General features: G+C 40.7%; 1 protein-coding gene across 2 annotated transcripts in view; it reads left to right on the forward strand.

Moving 5' to 3' along the window:
* CHST11 (carbohydrate sulfotransferase 11) overlaps nt 1-25,305 on the forward strand; it is a 181,245-nt gene that overhangs the window by 79,595 nt on the left and 76,345 nt on the right. For both annotated transcript variants that reach the window (XM_042050485.1, XM_042050486.1), the window contains one exon: nt 10,299-10,384. In XM_042050485.1, coding sequence (XP_041906419.1) covers nt 10,299-10,384 — 86 coding nt within the window. The remainder of the gene's footprint in view (nt 1-10,298; nt 10,385-25,305) is intronic.

A 25,305-nucleotide genomic window follows, 5' to 3' on the forward strand; every position in this document is an offset into this window, starting at 1 on the left:
AGGTGCAGATAGGTCACATCAGCTTAGCAAAAGGGTATGGTTGGGGAGGAAAATTTGGCATCAAATCAGTTTCTCAAGGTGTGTTTTCTGTTCCTGGCAAATTTAGAAACAAGATGAGTTGTCTTTCTGAGAAATGAACTATTGCCTAGTTGGGAATTATTTTAGGAAAATCTTCTGAAAGGGGCACTTTCCTTTTTTTTCCTCTCCTGCTCTTTCTATCCTTCTCTGCATGAGACATCACAAGGGCAAGAAAAGCATTTGTTCCCTACAGAAGAACTTTTTGAGTCCATGGCTCTGTCAAGCAGTTTTGTTGCCTGTCTCCTTCAGAATGATACTGTCAGAGAGATCCTAGATTTTAGCTACTTATTGGTCACCAGCAGCAACACTGACAGAATTTCTCAATGCTGTTGGTAGGCTATTTGGCTGAAGCCAAAGCTTAAGATTTTGTGTGCTAATTATTAAATACTGTTATTACCAGTAGAAGTCACATAGGCATCCAGTATTCTGGAGCCTTAGAAACTACATATTGAAATGCTGTGTGATTCCTTCATTCCCATTTGACCCAGAGGAAAGCTACTTGCATAGTGGCCCCATGCTATTTGTGCATGTTGGTTTTAGATGCTTGTAGCATGCCCATACTATTTGGAGGAAGTGTCCCAGTCAATTAAAAAGGTTTAGTCTATCCTATTTGTTAGTGATACCAGCATATGTATCTCTTGCCACTGCTGCCTGTTTTGGTTCTGCTTTGAATGTTCTCATTGGATGTAAAATCACAGAAAGATTATTCCTTGTTCACTCCTTTTTTCCTCTGGGACGTGCCTTCAGGAGGTGGAGTTGGTGTGCTTGGCTCATCCACTTGTGTATGTGTGAGGCATGGCTGCATTTCCTCAGTAGACAAAGTCCATCAAAAGGTTTTAATTAAAGTCATTGAAATGATGGGGGCAATGGAAGGAGACAGATGAAGGGAGTAGTAGGACTGCTTAGACATAAGCAGGCACTGAGACCTCGTGCATTCACCATGGTGAATGGTTTTCTTGTGTTTTGAGAATTTCTCCTCAGAGAAAGACAGATCCAGAGTGCTCAGTGCCTCACCCCGGAGTTGGCTGTAAAGCTGGGCTCTATAATGGAAATACAGATTATGCTAATTGGGATGAAGTTTTATAGTGCTAATGTGTATTTTACTCTTCTATGTGGTGAAGTGCAGTCTGGTTGTGAGGAAGCTGACAATGTCCTATTCATATGTAAAATGTTGTGAAGGATCTGTGGTTTGGGATATTTCAAAACTGCCACATGAAGGGATTCGTACATCTGAAAGCAATATTATCCGTGTACACTCATTGCTAATGGAGAGAGGAGCCCGTGAAAGCAGCTTCCCAGCCTCCCTGTACGGATGTGCAGATCCTGCTGGAAGAAGGCAGGATTGGTGGAGAACTTCTCTGGTCCAGTGGGACAGGACATGGGGCCAGCGTTGCTCTACAGACCTGGAGCTGTCCTGATCCCAGTCAGCTGAGGCAATAAACAGCTGCTGGAAAAGTAAAAGATCTTGCGAAGAAACCCATTGTGTCTCTATGCCTTGGGATTACTTGGAGTTTAGAAGAATTAAACAGAATAAACTCTTGGAATAAGACAGTAAGCCCAGCTGTGTATTAATTATTAGTTCGGACAGCTTTCAAATCACAGAATCAGGCCTTAGCTGTCTTTGATACTTTTTTCCTTTTAATATCAGCATTTGGCCCTCACATTGCCAAGGAAGTAGCATCTTTAATTTGTGAGAGCTCATCTGCTTATCCAACAAGCTGCAGTCATAATCCTCTTTGCCATAATGAATGACTGCTCTGGAAGCGATTACCGCAGGATTTCATACTTTCTTTTCTGCTTATCAAATTCCTTAGTGCTTCTTTTTTGTAAAGAAAATTGTTGTTCATAAAGCACAGTAAAGTATCAGGAGGATGTGACTGCACTAAAAATACCAGGGGCGCTGCTTCAGAGGTGGTAAATCTTGGTCCATCTGGACATGTTGCTGGGACAGGAATGACCTGTGTCCCTTGGTTTTCGTTTGTCAGGTCAGGTGTGCATATGTGTGTGTGCACTGCTTCTGCCTCAAGTTCAGAGACCACAAGTTTGAGTGTTTCATTGCTCCAGGTTAAAAAGACTGCTGCAGCTCTATTTTCTATTCTGCTTGGCTTGTGAGAAGACTTGCTGTGCGTTTCAGTATATCCATTGCAAATATGATTTTGTGTTTCATCTGTGCACATCTGTTGAAGAATAGCAAAGGAACAGTAGCTCAAATAGACTGCAGCTGCAGCAGCCGTCGTTTTCATTTTGACTGTGATTCAAGATAAATGCTTTTAAAATTACAGCTTTCTAAAGAAACCTTCCTTTAAAGGTTTTTCTCTCACTCCCTCTTCTTTTCTTTTTTGTGAGCTCATAAATCATTTTTGTTAAGTAGACTGGTACAAACAGTGTGATGGAAGTAGTGGGAAATGTAGAAAAAGAAATCCAGCTTCTTATTTTTTCAGGACAATGCAAATGTACAGCTTTTTTCCCCTGGACCTGTATTTACACAGTTTTCTTTTGAACTTACATCAGAGAGATGGGATATAGCCAACTATCTACAAACCTGAAAACTAGGGTGATAAGAAGAACAGAGTAGAGCATTTAGCTCTTTGCTATAAAGACAACCCAGCAGCAGATGTTGATGTTGTTACAGTGAGTACCTAGAAATTGGAGGAAGGCATGTTTAGAAACCTGTAAGCCTTGTTAGAAATTTTCCTACCTTACCAGATTATTGCAGTCTCATTTTGCAGAACACATGGCTGACTTGTAGTGGAAAAGTAGGAAAAAGTGTAATGTCCAGAAAGACTTTTTTTCTTTGCATTTGATGTACTGGATCCACAGTGTCCCTTCATGCAAATTTGTAATGCACGTGTTTGTTTGTGAAATAGTTGTAGTTCAAGGCATAATTCCTAAGCTTTTAACTTCATTTGTGGAAAGTTGCATTCGAGATAGAAAAAAAAGGGGAAATGAATTGTTAAGTTGATGTAGATGGTAAAATTTTTAAAATATATTTATGAACACTTAGTTCATTGAGAAAAGAAATATACTATTTTGATCAATATTTTGTAACATCTGGCTTTGGTGACATATTTTGGTGGCATAAATTACGGCATTCTCAGAGGTGAGCAGACAGCTGAGGTGGTCAGTGATCTATCCAGAATGGACCTGTGAAATATTGTGATGCCCCCCGATCTGCATTTCTTGCCAGAGAAAACAAGGTTGTATCAGAAGAGTTCTGACCAAGTCTAATATAGTTTGTAGTTTGCACCCACAAAAACTTGCTGCTTTAAAGGAAGCCTGTGTGTTCCAGAGATAAACAAAATAGAGCTCTCCTCATGGGAGAAGTAAAGCCTGTGGAAAAGTCTCTTGATTTAGGTTTGTGGATAAGTTCTTGAGACTTCTAAAGAAATGCTGTATAGATTAACATTTTTAAAAACTGCTGGAAAAAAGTTCCTCATTGTTCATTAATGGGAAAGATGGTGTACTAATTTATGCCACATGCAATGTCCGTAGGGTGACCAAGGATCTAAGTCTCTGCATAATTTCACCCAAGGATATTAACTTCCCCACTGTGCCCAATTAAATCCATCCCCATGCTAATCTGAGAACAAACAGGATAAAACACAAATTTATTTCTGGAAAACTGTCTAAAGCAGAAAGGAATTAAATATCTCTCTATTCTTTGGAGGGCATTTACAACTTTTGTAATTAGTGATTAGAGCTCAGAAACAAATGTTGAGATTCATTTCCTTACTGTGCCAGGATTTATTTCATGTAACCTCAACCATTTCAGGTTGCTGGTCAGTGGAAGGGAGAGGAGCCACCTCCAGAGCCACGTGGGGTGGCCCATCTCTGCAGCCGTGGCTCTCTTGTTAATTGTAGGAGCTTAAATGAGTGGCTTATAGAAATCTCACTTCCTAACATGAATTCAGTCTGTAGCAACTAATAGGTCTTCTTTGCCTCTACTCTTTGCCTCTACTTGTCTGGACAGTGAACTCAGGACTGTTACTTTGCTGGTCACTGGCCCCATAACTTGCTTTCCTACTCTTCTCAGCTGTAATCATTTCACTAAGGTGTGAACTCCTTTTAGTTTTTATCCTTTGCTTTTGTTGGATCCATTTTTGCTTGTTTCTCAGGCTAAGTAAACCCTTGTTTTTATTGTTACTGTCTGGTGTAAGGTAAAATCTGGTTCTCCATTGATATAAAGAAGAAGAATTGTCACATTCTCTGCATTTGAGACTTTGGCATGCTTATATACAACACCTAATCTGATTTTTACTTTCTAAAAATAGATCTCTCAAGCTCCAGGGAAGAAAGCTGCAGTGTTGCCTTAAGAAATTGGAAGAGGCCAGACAAGAGTTTAGTCATAAATCCTTGTACCTGTGGTCTCCAGATGAAGGACCAATAATTTAGTCTAAAATCCTGAGCTGAATGCAGCAAAGCACAAGGCCCCAGATGTCACAAGATGTTGCTATCAATCCGTTGATCTTTGTGAACCCCTGCTGAAGGATTAGTGTTCATAAATCATTGCCTGGAGAGCTATCTCAAAGTCTCCTTACTCAGGCTTTGTAGCCAGTGCTGGGTGACAGCATTTGCATTCACTCCTCATGTTCCTGGTTGCCGATTAAAAATTAACCCTTTCATACCGTTTGGTGTCCTTAGCCTGATTGCTCTGGAGAAGGGAGCATAGGAATTTTAATGACCTTTGAGATGAGTTAGACTTCTTGTTGCTGAATTTCCTATTTTGCCTGTGGTTTAAACTTGGGTGAAGTCTTGCAGAGGAAGTTGTTGTAAATTATTATGGAAGGCTCGTTTTCCTGAAGCAGAACAAGCTATTTATTAATCACAAGCTTGTTCAGCATGATTTTGGCTAATTGTCTGAAGGGTATGTAGTCAGAATGTTGAAAATTGGGGGGGAAAAAAAAAAAAATCAGTCCCAAACCTCTGATGAGCTCTGAGAAAGGGCTACTTCCTTGGGTCACTTACTTCAACTCTGCCCTGAGTTTTATCATGCTTCAAGAACATTGGGTGTGCAAAGTGTTGTTGGATTGAACCTTGCTTGGTTGGGATTCGGATTATCACCAGCTTTCCTTGAGTATAATCCTTGCCAGTACAGACAGAGCATTGTTTCATAATACCATTTACAGAAGAATGTTTACGACTGGGCTGCAGATGTCTACTGTGGTTAACGTGTTTAGTGTACTATTGAAATATGTATTCCAATGCTTCATCCTATGTACCAAATAAAATAAATTTTCTGTGCTGCTTTGGGGTTGTAGCAGAAGTCTGCAAGAAAAAACCTGTCCAGGTCTTTAGCTGAAGAGAATCTCTAAACTTTCAATGTGGATGTAATTATTTATTCCTGATTTGTTTAAAAATTCAGGAAGTTTGAAGGCAGTAGCTTGTGTAAACATGGCTAGAGATGGCAAAGATGTAAGTAACCATTTTGATGCTGCTGTCTTGCCTCGACCAGGTGGCACTGATTTTTCTGTCTAGGTTGGGTAGGGAATGTTTAGGTGAATGGTCAGCCCTAACCCAGTGGGATACAGCTCAAGGAAAAGCTACTATGTTCCGTACCTGCTCTTTGCTGTCAAGAAGATGCTCCGTGGAAAGCATTAACTCTGGCCTGAAATTAGGGGCAGTTGGGCAGCAGGAGAGCAATGGGTTAGCTGGAGAGCAATGTACTTCAGCCAAAACAAGCAGGCAGAACACTGTCCATTTTCTGCCTCTCATGCAGAAATCAGACCAAAAATGAAGAGCAATCAGACCAAAAAGAGGAATATATTGGACTTTTTCTCTAAAACAAGAACAGGATCTGATCTTCAACCAGAGTCTCACCATACTGCTGCCAGTGCATACTTTTTCCTCCTCAGTGAGAAAAGTTGTGTCCCAATAGGAGGAATGAATTATGTATGTCAGCTTTAAGCAATGCTGTATGAGGGAATTTTGTTCTTTGTACTTTAGACCAGTGTAATGAAAAGTTAAATATTAATATGTCCTCAGAACTTTTCTCAAATATTTGTGATATGAGACTGTTAATTTACGAGGCAATGAACAGAGGTAAAATTTTTACATGTGGCTTTTGTTATCATGCTAGTAATTAGAATAGTACAAGCAATGTAAATCAAATGTTATCAAGTAGGGAGGCAGTTGCTAAATAGCAGCTGGGGAACTTTTAATATACAGAACTCTTGGAAACTGGAACCTCTGACATCTGTGAGATTGTAGAATGGTAGTGACAGAGGTGGCTGCTGAATGCATGCACTCACGCTTGAAATGTCACTTTTTTGTCTCTCTCAGTCCAGTGGAAGAAGTGGCAATTATTTTGTGTATCTCTTCCAGCAGAGTCTCCTCTGTGACTTGACCCCACACAGACTTGTGAGAAATGGTTTGATTTGCCCTTCTGACACTTTGTGAGAAGGTCACCTTTATGGTTTTCAGTCTCCAAAGTTCTTGGTTCCCATTTCTGCCCCACCCCCTTTCACTTTGTCTAGGTAGTCCCGGTGTTCACATACCTTTTTAGGCCAGTAATTGCCCAACAAAAGTGCTACCATGTCCCCTGTCTCAGTTTTTTGTAGCTCCTGATAGGGAGAGGCAGAAATTGTATTGATGTGGCTTCTTATATTCAGTATTTTCTCCAGAGGTGTCCCATTGTGGGACAGGGTCTTTGCAGGTTACCAAGTGCATTAGAAATGCCTTCTGCCAAGGAGAGGTGATTAAGCCTGGATCACATGATTCCATGTGAATGATCTTCAGTGTTCTTGTGCTCAGTGCACTGTAATTCACAGGTCAAATTCCTGCTTTGGTCTAAATGGAGTTTTCTGGAACTTGAGGCTGTGCACAGATGCTTCCATTCTGAGATGATTTAAGGCCTACACACGTAGTTCCCTTTTCTCTGTGTGTATATACACAGCTGATTATTGTGTTGATAAGCAGGGCTGTTTATCTTTCTCTTTAGAGAAATTGAAATTTGGTGCCTAGATAGCATCCTCTACAAACTTCCTTATTAGATTCATAGCTAGTGGTTCCACACGTATTTTAGCAAGATGGGCCAAGACTGCATTTTGGACAAATCAGTCCTGGGGATGGAACAAAGGTCTTGTTCTTACAGCTCTTGTATTTAAGTAACAAACTAACATTTCATCCAGTTGTTCACACTCCTGGCTAAATTCAGGGGATTCATGTTTTTGCTGCACTTGCAGTATTACAATACTCTTTAATCATTAAAGGCACTGAATGCTGCTGATCTTAAAGGTCTTTCACAACCTAAAGAATTCTAAATTTCTTTGTCAGCTGCTTCACACTCCTAGTGTGCGTGAGCATGATCTTTTGATCGGTTCTTGGACCCATGCATATGCAGTACATATCATTAGATTATAATTAACTGTAATTATGTATGGAGATCAGCCCAAGTCATAAAATGGAGATTTAGATATTTACTATGCTAATAAGAAGATTTGGTGAGGATAAAGGGCTTGATTTTTTAATTTTCACTTCCACAATGGTGTGACAGATCTTTAGAGAAAGAGTTGTTAAAATTAGTAGAGCTGCAGTTACTCTCCACACTACAGATTTCTTACTGCAGAGTGCTATAGGCAAGGTTCAGGCCCAAAAGGTTTTGTCATTGGCGTAATGAAGCACTGCTTCAGAGAAGCTGAGATGGTCGAAAACAGGTTGCAGGAGCCCTGAGAGATGAGTTTGTCCACAGACATACCAGAAAGTGTTGTGAACTATATAAAAACATTATAAGGACAGTTGTACAAACAGTGCAGGTGGGATTTCTGCTGAGGAGAGGGGAGTATTCACCTTTATTTTGATGCTGCAGTTAAATTCCAGGCACAAGTACTTTCCAGGTGTGCACAGATGTGCTGTGTACAGTTGTATCAGGCCGTGCTGCTCCTGACACCAATAAACAGGGAACCAAGTGTTGCTATGCTAACCCCACAGTCTGATTCTAAAGGCTTTATTAATGAAAACAAACCAGTTAAGTAATATTGGAAATGATAAAATAGGTTGAATCGCCTCTATGATTAAGGCTCTACATTAGCATTTAGCTTTTGCTGGGAAGATAGCTTTTTTTATTGTCTGTTTACATCTGGAAACAAATATTTCATGTTGTGTAAATAATTTAATCTTTATTGCTGGTACTGCTGCATATAAAGTGTCGCTGTGTTGATACCTGCTGGCTAAGTGAAGTAGGGAGGGATGGATACATTTATGCATGGTATTATTTTCTGTATTTAATGGAAATGAAAAGTGAAATAACGAGTTAGGGAACACCACACTAGAATTATTGTTCTTTGTCATTGTGGAACAAAGCATCAGTGTTGCAGGACCTTAGTTAATCACAGTGTAATGACCTGGATACACTGAAGTATTCCCTTCTCCCTCTCCCCCTGCTGTGGTGTTTTAATGTGCTTTGCCCTCGAGTAGAAGGCTTCATTTTGGAAAGATTTTTTTATGGAGGAGGGGCCTATAAAATGATTTTCAGAGCTTCTCTGGACACAGTTCCTGATATAAGAGTATGGAGGAAGAATGCAGATGGAGGATAAGGTGGACAGGAGCTCTGTAGTTGGAATGGCTGCTAGATGTCTCACATCCACACTTTAAAATTTTCTTCCTGAAACCACCTCCAGGCTCTGAAAGCTGACATTACTCATGTAAAATATTTTTAAAGTTTTAACTTTTTAAAACCCATTGTAAGTTATCTTTTAAGAAGGCACATTAGCACAGAAATGGAGGAATCTCAATACTTGTCGGCAGGACTAAAATTGCTCAGAATTTAATCAGGTGTTTAAATGTGTCAATTAAAATTGTTGCTTCTACTAACATTACTGTCCTAGTTGTGAAGAAAATTGAAGCCAGTTTGTTTACTGAGTATGTCTGACTCCTGCCACAAGACCCGTGGAATCTGTCTGCTTAGGGAAAAAGCAACCCAGCATGTTATTAGATAATTACCTCCTATTGAAAAATAGATATGAAGTGAGTGAAGGAATCAGTTATGTTTCCAGATTAAACTGTGTAGAGTTTTCTGTGGTTTATATTACCTGATGTATCAATTATGATTCTGTATTAGGCCTCAATATTAAAACATTACTGGACTGTATTCTCTGACTTGGCTTGAAGCCCACAATATCATGTCTGCAAGTGGTGCAGCTCATTGCTCTAGCACACTTCAATAGTTTCTGGTTACAAAACGTGGCAAGAGGTGGTAAAAGCGTGCCTGACTCTGCTTAACGTGATGTTCCCAGCAGGAACATCTCTTTTTTTCCTTTGTTTTTTTAGTTATGTCTTAATCAAACCTTGATGAGACAAATCTTCCCTCACTGCAGTGCCTGATGTGGGTGTCTGACAGCCTGATACTCCTTCCGTAGTTCTCAGGGGGAGCTGGGGGCAGAAGAGTGTTAGCAGAGGATGACGTGGGCCATGTGAGATTAGAAGCACAGCAAGCTCTTGTTTTCCTCTTGACTACAGAAGGTGGTTGGAGCCAAATGGCTTCTTAGAGTTTTATGGCTACAAAGGTCTAACTGGAAGCTGATGGTCTCTATCCCTGCTAGGGCTCAGGTCAACACCTCTCCTGAAAATTTTCTTGTCATCCAAAATGCTCCTTGATCAGACCTTTGACAAAGCCTTTGGTTTGAAAACCTGCTGATCTTCAGTGGGGATAACACAGCATGTGTTGGTTTGCGGATCAGTCAAATTTCCAGTTGCAATATATAGAGCAAAATAGTTTGTGGCAAGAGGGGCAGCAATGTTTGACTGTATGTGTGTTGTGTACTGATGAGTACCTGTTCTAGGTGAAACCAAAGAGTTAAGCCAAAAGCTTTAAAATCATGTCTTTTAATATGAGGTTCCTGTGTGCATCTGTGCTTAGGCTGAGAGAGGCTCAGACATTGCCTCTCAGAGGTGCTGATTATAGGAATCCATCCGACTCTTCCCTGGTGATCAGAGAAGTAGATAAATTGTGTTACTTTGGTCCCCATGCTTGAATTTTTGTGCACCCAAACTGAGAGTTGTTGCATAGCAGCTTTTACAAGGGAGCCTTTATTTTCAGTAACTTCCACAATAGATTAAGGGTTTAGCTCTTGGACGATTGCTAGGGAAAAGAAAATTAGGACTTAATGACAACACTGTCTAGAATCCCATGATCTGTCAGAAAATCTTTTCTCACTGTAGGTATTGCAGTTGCTTCTTGCTAACCAGTGTTGCTAACCTGTACTAATTTCAATTTCCCCTTGCAGTAATGCGTAGAAATCCATTCGGGATGGACATTTGCTGTCGGAAAGGATCCAGAAGCCCACTCCAGGAACTGTATAATCCCACCCAGGTGAGTGTCTCGTGGCTATAATTAAACTTCCCAATCCAGCATACAAATACCATCTCTTTTGATGATATTTTGGTATGTTTTTCTTATTTACATGCAACAGCTGCCTTCATTCAGGAGAACTGATCCAGGAACCTGCAGGGTTTAGTTATAAAGTTCTACAGTTAAGCTAAGGGCCTGATTTTTAAAGGCTTTTAGTGATTTTAATGATGTGGACTCCTCCAAAATCTTTCCTTAGGTACCCAAAAGCCTTAAAAGGGTATACTTTTTAGATCTAGCTAGAAGCTGAGGCGTTGTGTTGACACAGAGTTGCAGGGTGGGGTGAGAGAATGTGACATGATCTGCATGAGACAAGGAGTGCAGCAAGACTGTAAATTGTAATAATAATACATGAATATAATTTATATGATTTTCAGGTAGCCAGCTGCCTTTCCTCTCCTGGTCCATGGCCTGTATGGAGTCTAGACAAACACTAGCTCATGTTCTTCCTTACACAGTGTGCTATTCAACACCTGACTGTCTTGATAGGAGCTTAGGATAACCTCAGTTATTGCTCCTCTTGTGACAAGCAGCAGAGGAAAGCTACCTGAAATTCATGCTCCTGTTTGCTCCTTTAAATCAATTTATTCCCTACATGTGGGCTGAATTGGCACATTCAGGAGAAGCATTTCCTGTTGGCAGCTGAGAGGAAGTGCTGCCATTGAGAGAAAATGCCAGCTGACTATTAAACATATTTATTAAAGTTTAACAACTGCCTATTATATATTTATCCATCAATGAATACATTGAGTTTTACTAAATTGGCTATTAGGGAAAGTGACTATCCCAGTAAATCTAACTTGTTAGATTTAACAAGGCAGTAAATGTTTTAAATACTATTTGATTATGAAGAGACTCACTATATAGTGTGCAGAAAGAAGTCTGAGGGATTTAAAGTACTTACATAAAGAATTGACAGCAACCCAAAGATATGTGGTGTCTGTTATGTAGCACAGTAAAGCTCCGTTTGCTCGTTAGCGTTGTTTTTATGAACGCGGGCTGACTTTATAATTCAATTCGAATTCTGGGCATGACTGGGAACATAAGTTTGTCATGCTATGATACCACCCCTTATTGGCTGTTATGGGAATCAGCATTGCATAAATGGAAAGTGCATGCAGAAGCCCTGAAGAGGAAAAATCCAGTGCTGCAAAGGAAAACTATTAGCATTTGCAGGTTAAATTTAGAGACTCTGTGCAGATACTCAAGAGGAGCGGGTAAGGGAGAAGAGACTGGCTAAGTAATTAGTCTCTCTGGGGTCTGCTGTGTGTCAATCAAAACCTTTTGCCCTTTAACGTCATTAAAGGCCAAGCTGTAAGAAAGAAACATCCACTGAAGGGCCATCATCCCAGAACCCTTGCAAATTTGGACAACTGAAAAGATTTCCTGAGCTTCCTGAAGCAGGGGACATAGCTGGCAGCTCCTTCACTGCCTCTCCTTCCTTTGTGTACCCTGACCAAGCAAACCATTAGCATCACTTTCAGGGCTCACCTGTGAGCCAGCCAGAACATCAGCGTTTGAGGAAGTGCAGCAGTTCTGGCAGCTGATGTTGAACTAAAGAGATGATGTTTTTTATGCAGAAGTGTTTCCATCACCTTGCTGATACCATTTTTATCAAGCTTCTAATTTTTGTTTCTTTCTTTGTTTTTAGTTGTTGCTTGATTTTTTGGGAAGGGGGCTTTGCATGCTGCCCTCAGTGCTAGAGGGACAGACAAATGAGCGTATGCAATCTGGGAAAACAGTAATAGGAAAAAGCAGTGAGTAGAGGCTGCCAGAGAAAACAACAGACTGGAGATGACACCTAGAATGTTTCATCAAATACACGGTTAATTTTTTTTTTTCCATTTTTGCCCAAAGAGATGTCTCTCTCACCTTTCTTAAGGTGGCAGATTAGAGACTGGTGTGTATTCTGGCAGGAGGGTGCTTGTTCCTCAAGAGTTCACCAGTACTTGCAAGGGTGGAGGGAAGGAGATTGGATCTCTTATGTTTCCTTGCTGCAGCAGTCGCAATCAGCCATTTCTAAAGTCAGCTCAAAAGTCAGTATACAATAAATACGCAAGAAGACAAGGCCAGGCTGGATGGAAGCTCTAGTGGAAGGTGTCCCTTCTCATGGCAGTTGGAACAAGATGATCTTTGAGGTCCCAGCCCAAACCACTCTTTGATTCTACAAAGATATTTTTGACCAAAATCTCTCTCGGAGATCTAGATAATGAGAACAGTTAGATCTTTAACCTTTGGCTTTCAGAACCTGTTGGACTCCTGATCTGGTGAATCCACACTTCTCTCCTGGGTGTCAATTGCTGTGTGTGCCATCACAGAAACTCTCTGGTACTCAGTTTAGCTGCCTCAGAGCAACAGCGCAGCTGATTGAGCAGATATTGGCAGTTCTCCTTGTAGTTCAAAGTAATATGTGTAATTTAAACACCAAACGTAGGCCACTGAAAGATGCCCTGAAGCTGTGGTTTTGGATTACTGTGAGCTAGGTGTAGCTGTGATTTTTTAAGGGTAGGAAACTTTAAATTTGAGATGCATTAAGGGCCCAAACTGCCTTGCATTCTGTGTGCTCCTGGCTGTTCCCTGCCTGGGGAGATGAGAGTTTGGCCATAGATTGAAATCGGTGTCAGATAGAGTCAATACTCACTGAGATTTCAGGCACTGTAGTTTAACATGAGTAAGGTTTTTCTACTGTGTGTTTAATATCAAGTTGCACTGCCCTCATAAAACCAGATGGAGACAGGTTGATTCATACCAGCTGAGAGTTTGACTGTGGTTATTTACTGTGTTGACATATACCAGCCTCTCTGATCCTGGCCTATTGTTTCCTTCTATGGAGTTACTTGAGTTGTTTGCAGATGCCATCGTTTGTCTGTTGAATCTTTTTTTGGCCTGGTGAATGATTGTGAAAAGGAAAGAGACAGGAAAGGAAAAAATAAGAGAAGGGGAAAAAAATAGTAAAAAAAAAGGTAGAATGAAAGATTTGGCTTCAGGAAACTCAAATGTAGCAATGGACTGGAGGTGACTGAGTGGGTCGTTTGGTGGCTTGTAGGAGCTGAATGATAGAATTGCAGTCAGATTTTCAGAGGACTCATCATAATTGTTCCTGTGGTGAGTGGAGAAAGAGAGGACAAATGGGTGGAGATAGCACTTGAATTAGGGCTTGAGAAAGTGTCCATGACAAAGCCCATGTGGTATTTATGCCTTAGCTGAGTGTCTGGCCTTGTGATTATTGTAAAAGTAAGAACAACACATTTGCTCTTTTGCCTGTGGTAATAAAGCAGAAAATAGGAAGTGCATTTGTCTGTGGACAGAAGATTTCTTCTCTAGGGCTTTCACTGCAAGATTTTTCGTGAGCACTAATATACCATGAGGGCAAGAAAAATCAATATAACAGACTGGATTTACACTGAATAAGTGGATTACCAGTCTGTGGTCTCCTCATACATGGCAGGCAATGTGTAGCATATCTGAGACCTTATTATCTGTTGTTTTGTCTTTCATTTTCAGGTGGAGGTTTAGTAATAAACCTGCAGAGATACCAATGGCAAATTTTGAGGGCCAAAATGGACCATTTATTTAATGAGTTTATTAAAAAACCCATAATTATAAATGGAAAGAGAAGGAGGATTCAAACACACAACAAGTAGCAAAGGAGAAAATCTAGATGTAACTGAAAACAGATGAAGGGCCCTGCAGGAATGTGGCACAAGCTACATTTTATCTTGTGTGGATTTGGTGGGGATTTTTTGCCTATGAAACCCCAGGAATTTAAGAATGTGGGTAAACAAATACTTGCAAGACATATTCTTAGAAGACAACGTATACAACTGTGTCTTGTAATTTACATGGCTTTGTCCAGCCCCACTGCTCCAAGAATAACAGGTAATTGTGGGTCAGCCCACGAGCTGGAGTCACCAGAAGTTCAGAATTGGGTAACAATGCTCACACTTTTGTGGTTAACATTGATCTATTTGGTGCAGTGAACGCGCTACTGAATTACAAGAAGTTGCAGACCCAAAATAGACCAAATGTTGGAGGAATGGGAAATAATTGCGTCTTTAAGGTTAGATTTTGTCTTCTAGTTGTCAAGATTAACATTTAATTCTTATTAAATACAAATAATACCATTGCTTAGTCTAACTGTCTAGACTTCTGAGAGGAACACGGAAGAGATAAAGTTGTGTATGCAACAGGGTCCAAATCCAAGGAGGAATTTGTTTCGGTTTCTAGTTTGACATTGCCTAACTTTAGTTCATGAATCAACCTGACTGTTTTGCTAAAGGTCATGCTGTTTGCTGTGTTACTTGCCTTTGCAAACATATTTCTTTTTGTCGAGGAGAGGTATTTCTAGGTGTCTGCTTTTGATGTAGCTGGAGCCAGGTCTAGTGATTTGCTAAAGCTGGTGAGTCAGAGCTGTAGACCATGTGTTTGTTGCCTTTGTGTTACGAAATTATATTGGACTGGTTTAGTGCAGTCATTCCAAAATGACCCATTTCTTTTATTACTTCTATTTTTTTTTTCCCTCCTCTCCTTCCTACCAGGAGAAGGGAAGTAAGTGAACTCTTGCCTTGCAGACACTGTTTATACATCCTCAGTCACCTCAGGCCACAAATGCTGCTTTTTGGGAGCTGCCCTGTGATTATCTGTGACTTAGACTGCCTGGATTTTGCACCACCAAATATCAGCCTAGTTCAGCCCACATCACTCACCTGGGTTGTTGTTTTCTATCTTCAGCTGGTTTCCGCTAGGATGACTCTGTGGGCAGCTGTACCAGTTCCTTGACAGAGGTTTGTGGTGAGCTTTGTGGTCTGAGCTCTGTGTGCACATCATGCACAGCACTTTGTACCCAGGTTCCAGTGCTTGAGGCCTGGTATTTCTGTCCTTGGTGAGCCTGAGGCGCTGAGCACTGTGCAGTTTGTTTCAGTGTGCTCTGGCTTCTCGTTCTCAGAAACACAAGAACCAAAGAGCAGGTCATTGAGTAGGATGAAGGGTCTAGTTCACCTGGTGGTTTGTCTTCAGCAGCAAGTGACCAGACTACAAGAAAGATAAAAACCCATGATAACTCTTCCAGAGCACAACCACCTGTGAGTCATGAGCTTCCTGAGCCAGACTTGTGTTTTCATCAGCTATATCATGCAAGAAAAGCCTGAGATGACACACAATTACCAGATCAGTCAAAAAGGGGGGGAAAAAAGTAGATCTCCAGAATTACTGGTGAATTCCAGTAAGACAAGAAAATTACACTAGCACTTTACACCAGTGCTATCCATTATTTTTTTCTCCAGTTTTCATGTAGATGTATTCTGAGTTTCAGATTTCTTCCTTGAGACAGCCATATAGCTATCCTGGGAAGTGAACTTCAGAGTATGAGAAATAGTGCAGTTTATCCAAAGAACAGTATGTTAGAATTTATTGATGCTTTGCAACTGACTCATAAATATGTATATGGCCTTATCGAGGGCAAGAAGTGGCCCAAAAGTCCTACCAGTACTGAAAACATATGTTGTGTGATTGATGCTGATCTTTGTAGGCAAATCTGTGCAGATGATAACAGCACTGTAAATACAGCTCATAATCACAGTATTTGATTGATCATAGATTAAAAACTCCTTAATGGGAAAGGCGCAGAATGGAGACATAAGGAAGAGCAGTCGATGTGCAATGCCAAACTTTGGGTACCTACACCTGTTGGTAAACAACAACTTCAAGTGTAATTAGCCTCGTTTGCTGCAGCAAAATGCCTGCTGATGAAAGAGGAGATAATTGATTTACTCCATGGATGACTTCTTATGCAGAGACATTACTTACTGTCGTGCTTGGAAGTCATAAAACAGCAGCTGGCCTGGCATGAAATATTACATTAACCTTAGCAGAAAAATTGCACTAGTGAGAATGCTTTGTTATTAATTACTGATTACAAATGATAAGAGCTGGTTTCAGATGCTGAGGAAATTACTTGGGGAGGGAAAGGTTTCAGGTATGGTGTGCTTCATAGATCATTCATTGTGACATGATGGATACCTTTGTAAGTCAAGAGGAATTAATCAGACAAGTATGTACATTAACTACCAGCACTCAGGGCTAGAATTATCCCCAGGACATGCTCATTCAAGTTCCTGCTGTGCATTGGGATGAATTTTTGGGCACCTGTGTTTAATAAAAGACTTGTTACCTGCATGAAATGAAAGAAAATACAGTCTCACTCAAAGTAGCTCAGATTTCCCAGATAGAAATAGAAGCAGCAGCTCTTTTTAATTTCTCCAGTCCTTGATTTGTATTTCATTATTTTGAGAGCATATGAGTTTTATTATAAAAGATTTCTGGAGGCATAGAAGTGTGAGAGGAAAGGTTTAATAATACAAGAGACATGGCCAAAACCGAAAGGGTTGTATGTGCTGGAGGTGAAAGAGGGTAACACAGCTTTCAAAACTATCTGTATGCAATGTCTGGGCTCTCTGTTAGAGAAGCACTTGGACAGCTGGGTGGAGAGAAGACCTGGACTCCAGCACTCTGACCTGGTGCCATTCAGTGGCTTTTTGTGGTTAATTGTCTCCAAATCAGACCTCTGGAGACCTGAACCATGTTGGCTCAGTCAAATGCTTGCTCCGAACTCAGTAATATTCAAATGGGACACCTTGCCTGCTTCTTTCTCTGCATGAAGTTCCTCATTTTTCCTTTCCATTTTTAAGTTTTGGATCAGAAAAGATGGGTAATCATACTTCAGAGTGCAGGGGGATATGGCAGTTTGGAGGATCAGGAAGCAAAGGGCAGTGGGAGGATGTCAGTGTTTGCAAATGGGAGTAATGAGCACGGATTTCTGCCCCCAGTCCCTGCTGAGCAGAGTTTGTCCTTTCTGTCTGTGCTCCAAGCATCAGAAATCATCCACGTACTCCAGCATCACTGGCTAAGTTGCTCTATCCCAGTGTTTTCAGCCTAGACCTTGTAAACTGTAGCCTCTCTTGCTTATTTCTGGTGCTAGTAGTTTTGCGGCAGCTTTCTCCATTGTGTGAGGGAGAGCAGCTGTGTTTGGTTAAACATCTGCCTTCTTTTCCCTGTGTTGGTTTGTTTTTTTTTTTAATTGGTTTCTTAACTGCAGCAGAGTTGTTGCCCACTTGTGACAGGGCCAGATGATCTCTTTAAACCTGAGAGCCCAGCTGCAACCTCTCTCTCCCCTGAGGGACTGTAATGTATCCCAATAGATGTAAGTACGAAAATCAGAGAATACAGACATACAGTCTATCTACTGGTACTTGTAGTTCTTATTTACTTTAAGCTTTAATTTTAAGGAGGGAGAGAAGAAGTTGGTAAATCTGCAATTAGTTTCAAGAGGTTAGATTCCCCAAGTCCCAGTTTTGCAGGCTTAACTGTATCTGATGCAGAACCTCAAGTTCTATAAAATGGCCTGTAATATCTGTCGATATGTATTATTCATTCAGTTTTTAATTTTGTACAATATAAATTAACCTCAGTAATTCAATGAGCTGTAGCTTACCAAAGCTTTCTTCAGTAAAAGTGCAATAATCTTCTTGTCTGTTTATGCAGAGAAATTCAGGAATATTTCTCTATGAATGCCACAGATGTAGCAAGGTTAAAATACTGCCCTTTGAAAGATGTGGCTACAGGAGCCAGTGTGCCTTTTGGGATTCCTACACTAAGGAAATTCATAGTACTATGGAGAGACAGGCTGTGGTGTTTTTGTACAAGTGTGTAAATCATCAGATCAAGCACAGATTATTTAAGGACTCTTTCCAAGGAAGTTTACTTTTAGTTGAAGTTTGTGGAGAAGTGTAAGGTGGGCCAAGCCAGATGCTGCAGTCCAGTCCATACTCAGTGTGCTGGAAGAGCAGGCTTCCCCTCCAATGGGGCTGCTCCCTGTGGTTATGGACAGTGCTGAGCAGAAAGGTCAGCTGGAAAATATGCAGTTTGTGGATGGCTGAAAGCAGTTGTGAGTTTGGGCTGCGTTCTTCCATTTGCCGTAGCTGGGAAACACTTGGGTTGGCTTGGAGTTAATCTCACAGGGGAGTGTGTGCGGGTAATGATGGTCTTGAGGTGATTCAACTGTGCACCCCAGACTGGGCAGGTCATGTATCCAGGTGACACAGTGGTTTGAGTGTCTTCAGTCTCTCCTGTTCATGCTGTCATGCGTTCTGAAACTAAACAGAAGAAATGAGCAAGATTTCAGGCTGACAGGCTCTTCACTAAGCCTCTTGTCATGATGATCTGGGGATATAATAGAGTAACACCCGCGGATGATTTAAGACCTTGTGCGCTCATCAGTTGATCTAGTAAAACAGGGAGAAAATTCTGCCTTGCCCTGACAGTCTTGTTTGGTGACACCAAACCCTTGTGACAGCAGAAATTAACAGTTCACTGAATCCAGAGTACAAACTGGAGGGTCCTGGGCTATTCCTGCCAGTATTCAGGGTGCTCTCACAGGACTGGGAGCCGAATCCCTGCAAACAGAGGAGATATGTCTCATGCATGGGAAACACCCAGCTGCTGATTGTTGGAGTTGTCCTTACATTTGTTTGTTTAATCAGCGGACTTTTTAGTTGTAAAAACAGGTTGTTTTAGTAATCGTCACCTGAGCACACTTAAACTGCTTTTATTCACTAGTTTTCAGGCCTTGCTTCTTACTCATGTGGAACAGGTGAGGAAAGAAAAGGAAAGGAAAAGAAAGGTATTTTTACAAGGTAATACCTGTACAGCATTTGGACGTAACAAAAAAGTGTTTATATTGTGTATGTCTTTTTTTCCTCTGTAAATAACAGTACCTATCACACTGAGACCACTCAAGTAGATCACTATTACTCTACTTAACCTGTTGCAGTTGTGTATTCTGGTGTGAGTGGGATCTTGTATTTGAACCATCCTTATTTTTATGAGGCAATGGCAAAATGTGGGAGGCGGAATGAAAAAAACCATTTATTTCTTTCAGTGATGCTTTTGTGTAGTTGCACTGGAGGGAGGAGTGTCTTTGTATTCTAGGTTTTCCAGCATGCTGTCAGTATAGATGTTTCTATCCATTTATAACCTTGGGAGTAAAGTGAAACTTGATCTACTGAAAATTGATGGCAAAACTCCCAAGCTCTAAAGAGGCCAAACTTCGAGTTAAAAGAGTTGATCCAGGGGATCAGAAAGGAGCTATATTTGTGAGTATTTTTTTAATCTGTCTTTTCAGCATTCCACACACTCTATTGCACTAGAAAATACTGAAGGTTTTATGCTCAAAAGATTTCCCTTTTTTTTTCCCATTGGTAGTGACATAATAAATATAGCCAAACCAAAGAGAGTTGGAAAATTTACAGTGCACTGAAATTGACATGTATTTCTGGTGCCTGGAAAATCCAGGAAGGAGAGTTCCTTTCTTTTCAACCTTAAATCACATCTGAACAGTATTCTGAGTGTTGTGCAGCATGGGGCTAAAAGCAAAACATTACATCCAATTTTTAGAGGAACAGTAAAAAATCACAACGTCCCTACAGTCAGATTGCCTGGCTGCACAGCAAATTAGCAACCTCTGTAGCTATCAAATTCATGCCTTAATATAACTCTTTTCTCCCTGTAAATGTGGGCTGTGTCTTAGATCATTTCAGACAAGCATCTGGGGATTAGTAAGAGGAAGTGAATATTAATTCAATTAGAGGATAGAAGATGAAGGTACAAGCTTGCATGGGGAATTGACATCGGGAGCCCAAGTAACAAAGACATCCCTATAGCTGGGAGAGGACAGTTTCATCTGTTCAAGTCAAACTTGGCTTTTGCCTTGCATATATTTTACTTATGAAATAGTAGTTGAAGGAGTTGTATTTACATAGCAATATAGTTAGTGTCATATTTTGTGAACTAAGCCTGGCTGACAATAGATGGATGAAAGATCTGGAGAGCAGATGCATAGTGGTAGCTTTCAGTTCATTTTGATACATTAAATATTCATAAAAAATTCAGCTGAAGGAGAAAAGAAATGTTTAGTTGAACCGGCAATGAGAAGCTGAAATTGCTGGTACTTCTCCAAAAGTGTAACACCTTACCTAATGTAAATTGAATGAAGGTTCCTGTGGGGAAGGGGAGACATGCAATATAAGGCACTGGTTTCTTTCTGTAAGAGATTGTTGTGCCAGTGACATCTCTCTATAAAGTAATAGCTAAAAATCACTATTCTGAGCACAGGAGATGCTTTTTTGTTCTTTTATTTCCATAGCCTTGGACCTACAAAAGCATATCCATGCACTTCCTTATTCTTAAATGCCATGTATTTACAGCCTGGAAACAAGTCCTTTCACACTGCATTTTCCAGGCAGGAGCACAACGTCCCTATGGGGGTAAGCCCTGGATCTGTAGGCTTCTCTCACTCCTTCTATGCACACTCATTTGTGTATGATCTTCTGCTAATCTGAGTCTTCATCTGAAGGACATGGGCACTCTGCTCAGCTCCCTGCCTGATGCACAGTCAGGAGTCCTCAGAGATGCTTTTGTGGAGCCACACAGTGAAAAACATGTAGAAAATTACAGTCTCGTTTATTTGTTTATTTTGGCCAACTAGCGCAAAAACAAACCAGATAAAAGAAAAAAAAAATCTGTTTTCTGATAAAAAGAAGATGGGAGCGTGTTACCAAAGTAATGGCAGGGCAGGTCTTGTGTTTATTTAAACAAGTAGTGCAAGACCTACTGTTTCACCTCCAACAACCACTAAAGAAGTCATGGGACACTGAGATGTAAATGCATGGAGGAGTTTGTTTTCAAAAGGGATGTAACAGATCTCTCCCTGATCCTGCTTGTGATCCCTGAATCACACAGCCACTGATCTGTCACGGGAAGATTGGTGGAATCTTCAAGCATCACCTTCATGCTTTGCACAGAGTATCATGTGCTGGTCCTCTTTGAGAGACCCACTTCAATTTTCACTTGGGCTGTTAAGTGAGTTACTATATAAAATATTGACACTGAAGGAAGAAAACTGCCTTTTTACCCAAGTGTAAATGATCTTGAAACAAAATACGTGGGATAACAGAATGATTTCTTAGGCAGGTTTAATGAATAATTGATTTTTGCTTCTCATGACATTATCGGTGTAATTAAATCTGTGGCTAAAGAAGTAAGACGGAAGATATCATCCACTAAGACACTGAATCTCTTTATCCCACCACCGGCAAAGTACTGTCATGTGTTATTAAAGGTTCCCCTGCAGTCATGCAGGTTCAAGATCTGTCTTGTCACTAACAAGTCAGTCTTGTGTAAGTACCAACATGATAAAAATCCGTGTATTCAATCTGTTTTCCACGTCCAAAAATAACCTAAATAAGCTTCCTTTCCTGCTAAACCTGCTCCTGTCTTTGGAAGCTGTACATTGAAATGATTCTTGCTTTGTGCAGGGTATGTGGATATTGGTGTGTGTTTCCAGTTGATCTGTCACAGAACTACGTATGATCTCTAACTTGGGTCACTCACCAGGCCCCACCAGATGGTTGCTGTTGTGATTTCTTTTGCACTGTTAAAAGTGTGTTGAAAAATCAGAAAGGACTGAGGAATAAGAAGAGGTGATAGGAAAGTAGTCTGAATGCAGCTGGGCTTGGCCAGTGTGTATATCTTTGGAAAACATCCCTATATAGGGCTGTGGGTTCTGTGTTGGAGAAATGGGGCATGGAGGGTAATTGCAGAGGCCAAGCAAGGATAAAACTAAAGGCAAGGGCTTAGTCTACAGTTGCAGGCACTGAAAGTGCATTGATTTAGAAACTTGAGAGTTATATATCTATTACACTTATCAGCTACTGTTGCTTTATTTTGCAAAATTAATTCTGAGAAGCAGTTTTTGACTTTCCTCTAAGTAACACGTGGACACCACAGTGGTCTCCTGGAATAACTCACTCCCTTGTGAATCCTCACTGTCATACACATCAGCCTCAGATCCCTTACACAGTGAAGTGCTAGAGTGTGTTTCACTGCAAAGCTACAAGTCCACATAGAGTAAGAAATCTAAATACTGTACTGTGTGGTGGGTCAGTGTGTAGGTGATGGAATGGTCTGACGTATTTTGAAAGTCAACAGAGATCTTTTTGCAGATGTCAGAGCAGCCCATTTTATCACACATAGGAGGAGTCTCATTCAGTGGCTACTGAAGTCACAGAAAGACTCCCCCGTGGCTCAGTTTGCCTTAGGGACAGTCCCTTAGTTTCAGAGACTTAGGGAAATGCTCCACTCACATTGTTAGCAGCTCTGATATATATATGCTACACTGAGCAACTGTTCCCAGAGAACTCCGTCTGTTCAGTGATACTCAGCCCTGCGTACTGCCGCCCGTGTCTCCAAGCGTGGCAGCATTAATGCTTTCCTTGAATCCCCATCTAAAGGATGATATGGTGATCAGCACCGCATCAAAGTCACAGCAGCAGCGGCCTGGCAAGGTGTAGTTCTTGTTCCTGCTGTGCTGCAGGATGTTCAGCCAATGCCTGAGCCAGTTTGCACCGTCAGCACACCGTACATTCTAGTGCCAGATCTGCCATTGGTGCTTTTTGTCACCAGGTCGTTGTGTCTCTGATACACTTGTAACGCCTGTAACAGTTATGCCTGTTTATCTGTTTCTCAGGGGCACACTGGTGGTATGATTATTGTCTGCATAGTGTTTTGATCATAAAAAATGACAAGTGTAATTACTGGTTACAAGTTAAATTGTGCATCTACCAAAACTACACAGCTGCCATGTGATGTGTCTCTTAAATTCCTCACTTACTTGAAGGCAAGCCAAGTATTTGCTCCTTTCTATAATTATCTAAATCAAAATGTACCCATTTGATTTTTCTGACATGTATCTTTGTCACTGCAGCCTCCACCAATATATACTGAGTGTGAAATGTTCATCTAAATGACTTCAGGGAGAACCAGTGTTTGTGTGAAAGCCTTTATAGACCAAGGGCAAACTCCTTTCTCATGCACAAATGTGAACGTGAGTGCGTGCATGCACCCACTGCTGCTGAAATCCATGAATTAGGGATGGCTCAGTCCTGCCAACAGATTTTGTACCAGACTTGAAAAGGGATGGTTTTGTATGCCCAGTGCTTCATTATGCATACAAAATACGTATTAGTAAACCTGCATTTTGATTCCACAAGATGTACTTGCATGACTGGCTATAGATGGCTTTTCTGTACTCCAGCTGCCGAGCTTTGAGCTGAAACAACTATTTCTCAGTGGGAAGAGTAATTGTTTCAGCTCAGAATTAAGTGGCTAATCATTAGGAATTCAATTGGCATGAAATGCACAACATTAATCATGATGCACTAACGTGTCAATGATGTGGATGTAGGGTGTGTGCTCCACTGAAATTCTCTAATTGATATATCTGGTTTTTATTGAAAAGGATTAATGTGGTCTCTGTTAAGCAGGATGTGGGAGTATCAGACCTGGAGGGGTTTTAAAGAGACTGCCCTGCTGTTCAGAGCACACATTAGTGAGGGCTGAAACCCTTAGAAAGGTACTTTTTTTTTCTTTTTCTGGAATCTGATATTAAAATTGACACCAAAGATGTATCTTGAATAAAGTACTGTCCCTACCCTGGATATCCCTTATGCCCTGATGAGGGAGTCCCAGCTTGCAGCATGAGTAGGGGACAGAGGTGCTCGTGCTTTATGTAGATCTGGTCCAGTGTGGAGGGGGGGTATTGCCACCTCCCTGACAGCTTTCACCAGCAGCCTCAGTCCCCAGAGGCACATGCCAGGTGTGATCTGTGTCCCAACAGGCTGCAGAGGACCTTTGCATCTGAGTCCCAATGCCAGAGAGCCAGAGTCCTGCACCTGGGGCTGTTTCTGCACATTCTTGCTATTGCCTGTGTTACCCTGAAATGCTTTTGATCTCCGTTCTGAAATGACTGAAAATATGATACTATAACATAGCAAATGTTGATGAATATTAAACTGAATAACATCTGGCTTATTCTAAATAACTTCAGATGAAATGTTGCTATTTCCCAGTATTGTGGAAAATTCCCTTCTTGCTAACCAGCAGTTACTGCATATCTCTGAAACAAAATTATTCTGTGTGTTCATTTGTTTTGCAGCCATGCAAACTCCCGTGTTGAGAATTAAAAAAGTCTCCTATGTTTAATGCCCAAGAGCACAAATGTAACCTCTTCAAATATCATTCTTCAATTATCCTTTGAATCATCTGCCTTCCAACTCTTCTCAGATTCTGTAAAATACCCTTCTGACTACCTATCAAAAAAAATAGTACATCTGTTCTTTCAGTTCATTTCCCTAAACTGTAATCAAGCACTGTCTGTGCAGTAAAAATGAAAAGGAATGTCTATCTGGAACAGCATTCTTCACTTTTATTATTGGAAAATGCATTAATGTTCCCTTATCAAACATACCCATTTAACAAATCATTCCATTTCCTTCCATATTCAGCTATTTTAAAAAGAAGAATGCACAGAAAGCCGTTCTTTCCTGATCATAAAGGCCAAGCTTGATTTATTTCTTATTCTTGTAGTTTCATGAAACCTAAAAATAGATTATGGTAAATAGCCTATTGACCTCTCTTTTGTTAAAACATAGCTAAAATATTATAGGCCCTTGCTATGTCTGGTCTAAGCTGCCATTTTTATTAAGGGAGTGTAGCACAGAGTGTTAATGGAAATTATATTTAGGCTTAGGGGAAAAACTTGTGTGTCTTAGGTTGAAGTCTATTTCCAGCCTGGTTACAGCAGTTAGAAAAGTGTGTGATTCATTCAGGTTTCTGGTGGTTAAGTACTGGGGACAGGCACTCAAGCACTTCAGGAAGTGCTTGCTTTTCTCTCTCCACTCAGAGGGAAAGAAATGGAGGGAGCCCTTCAGCTACTCAACTTGGAGGCTTATTTTCTTTTCCATTTGATTTGGAGGCTTTATGAAGTTCCTTGA

The sequence above is a fragment of the Corvus kubaryi genome, unplaced genomic scaffold, assembly GCF_017639235.1.
Source record: "Corvus kubaryi isolate FWS band 111438036 unplaced genomic scaffold, C.kubaryi_AGA036_p1.0 74, whole genome shotgun sequence".
Lineage (NCBI taxonomy): Eukaryota > Metazoa > Chordata > Aves > Passeriformes > Corvidae > Corvus > Corvus kubaryi.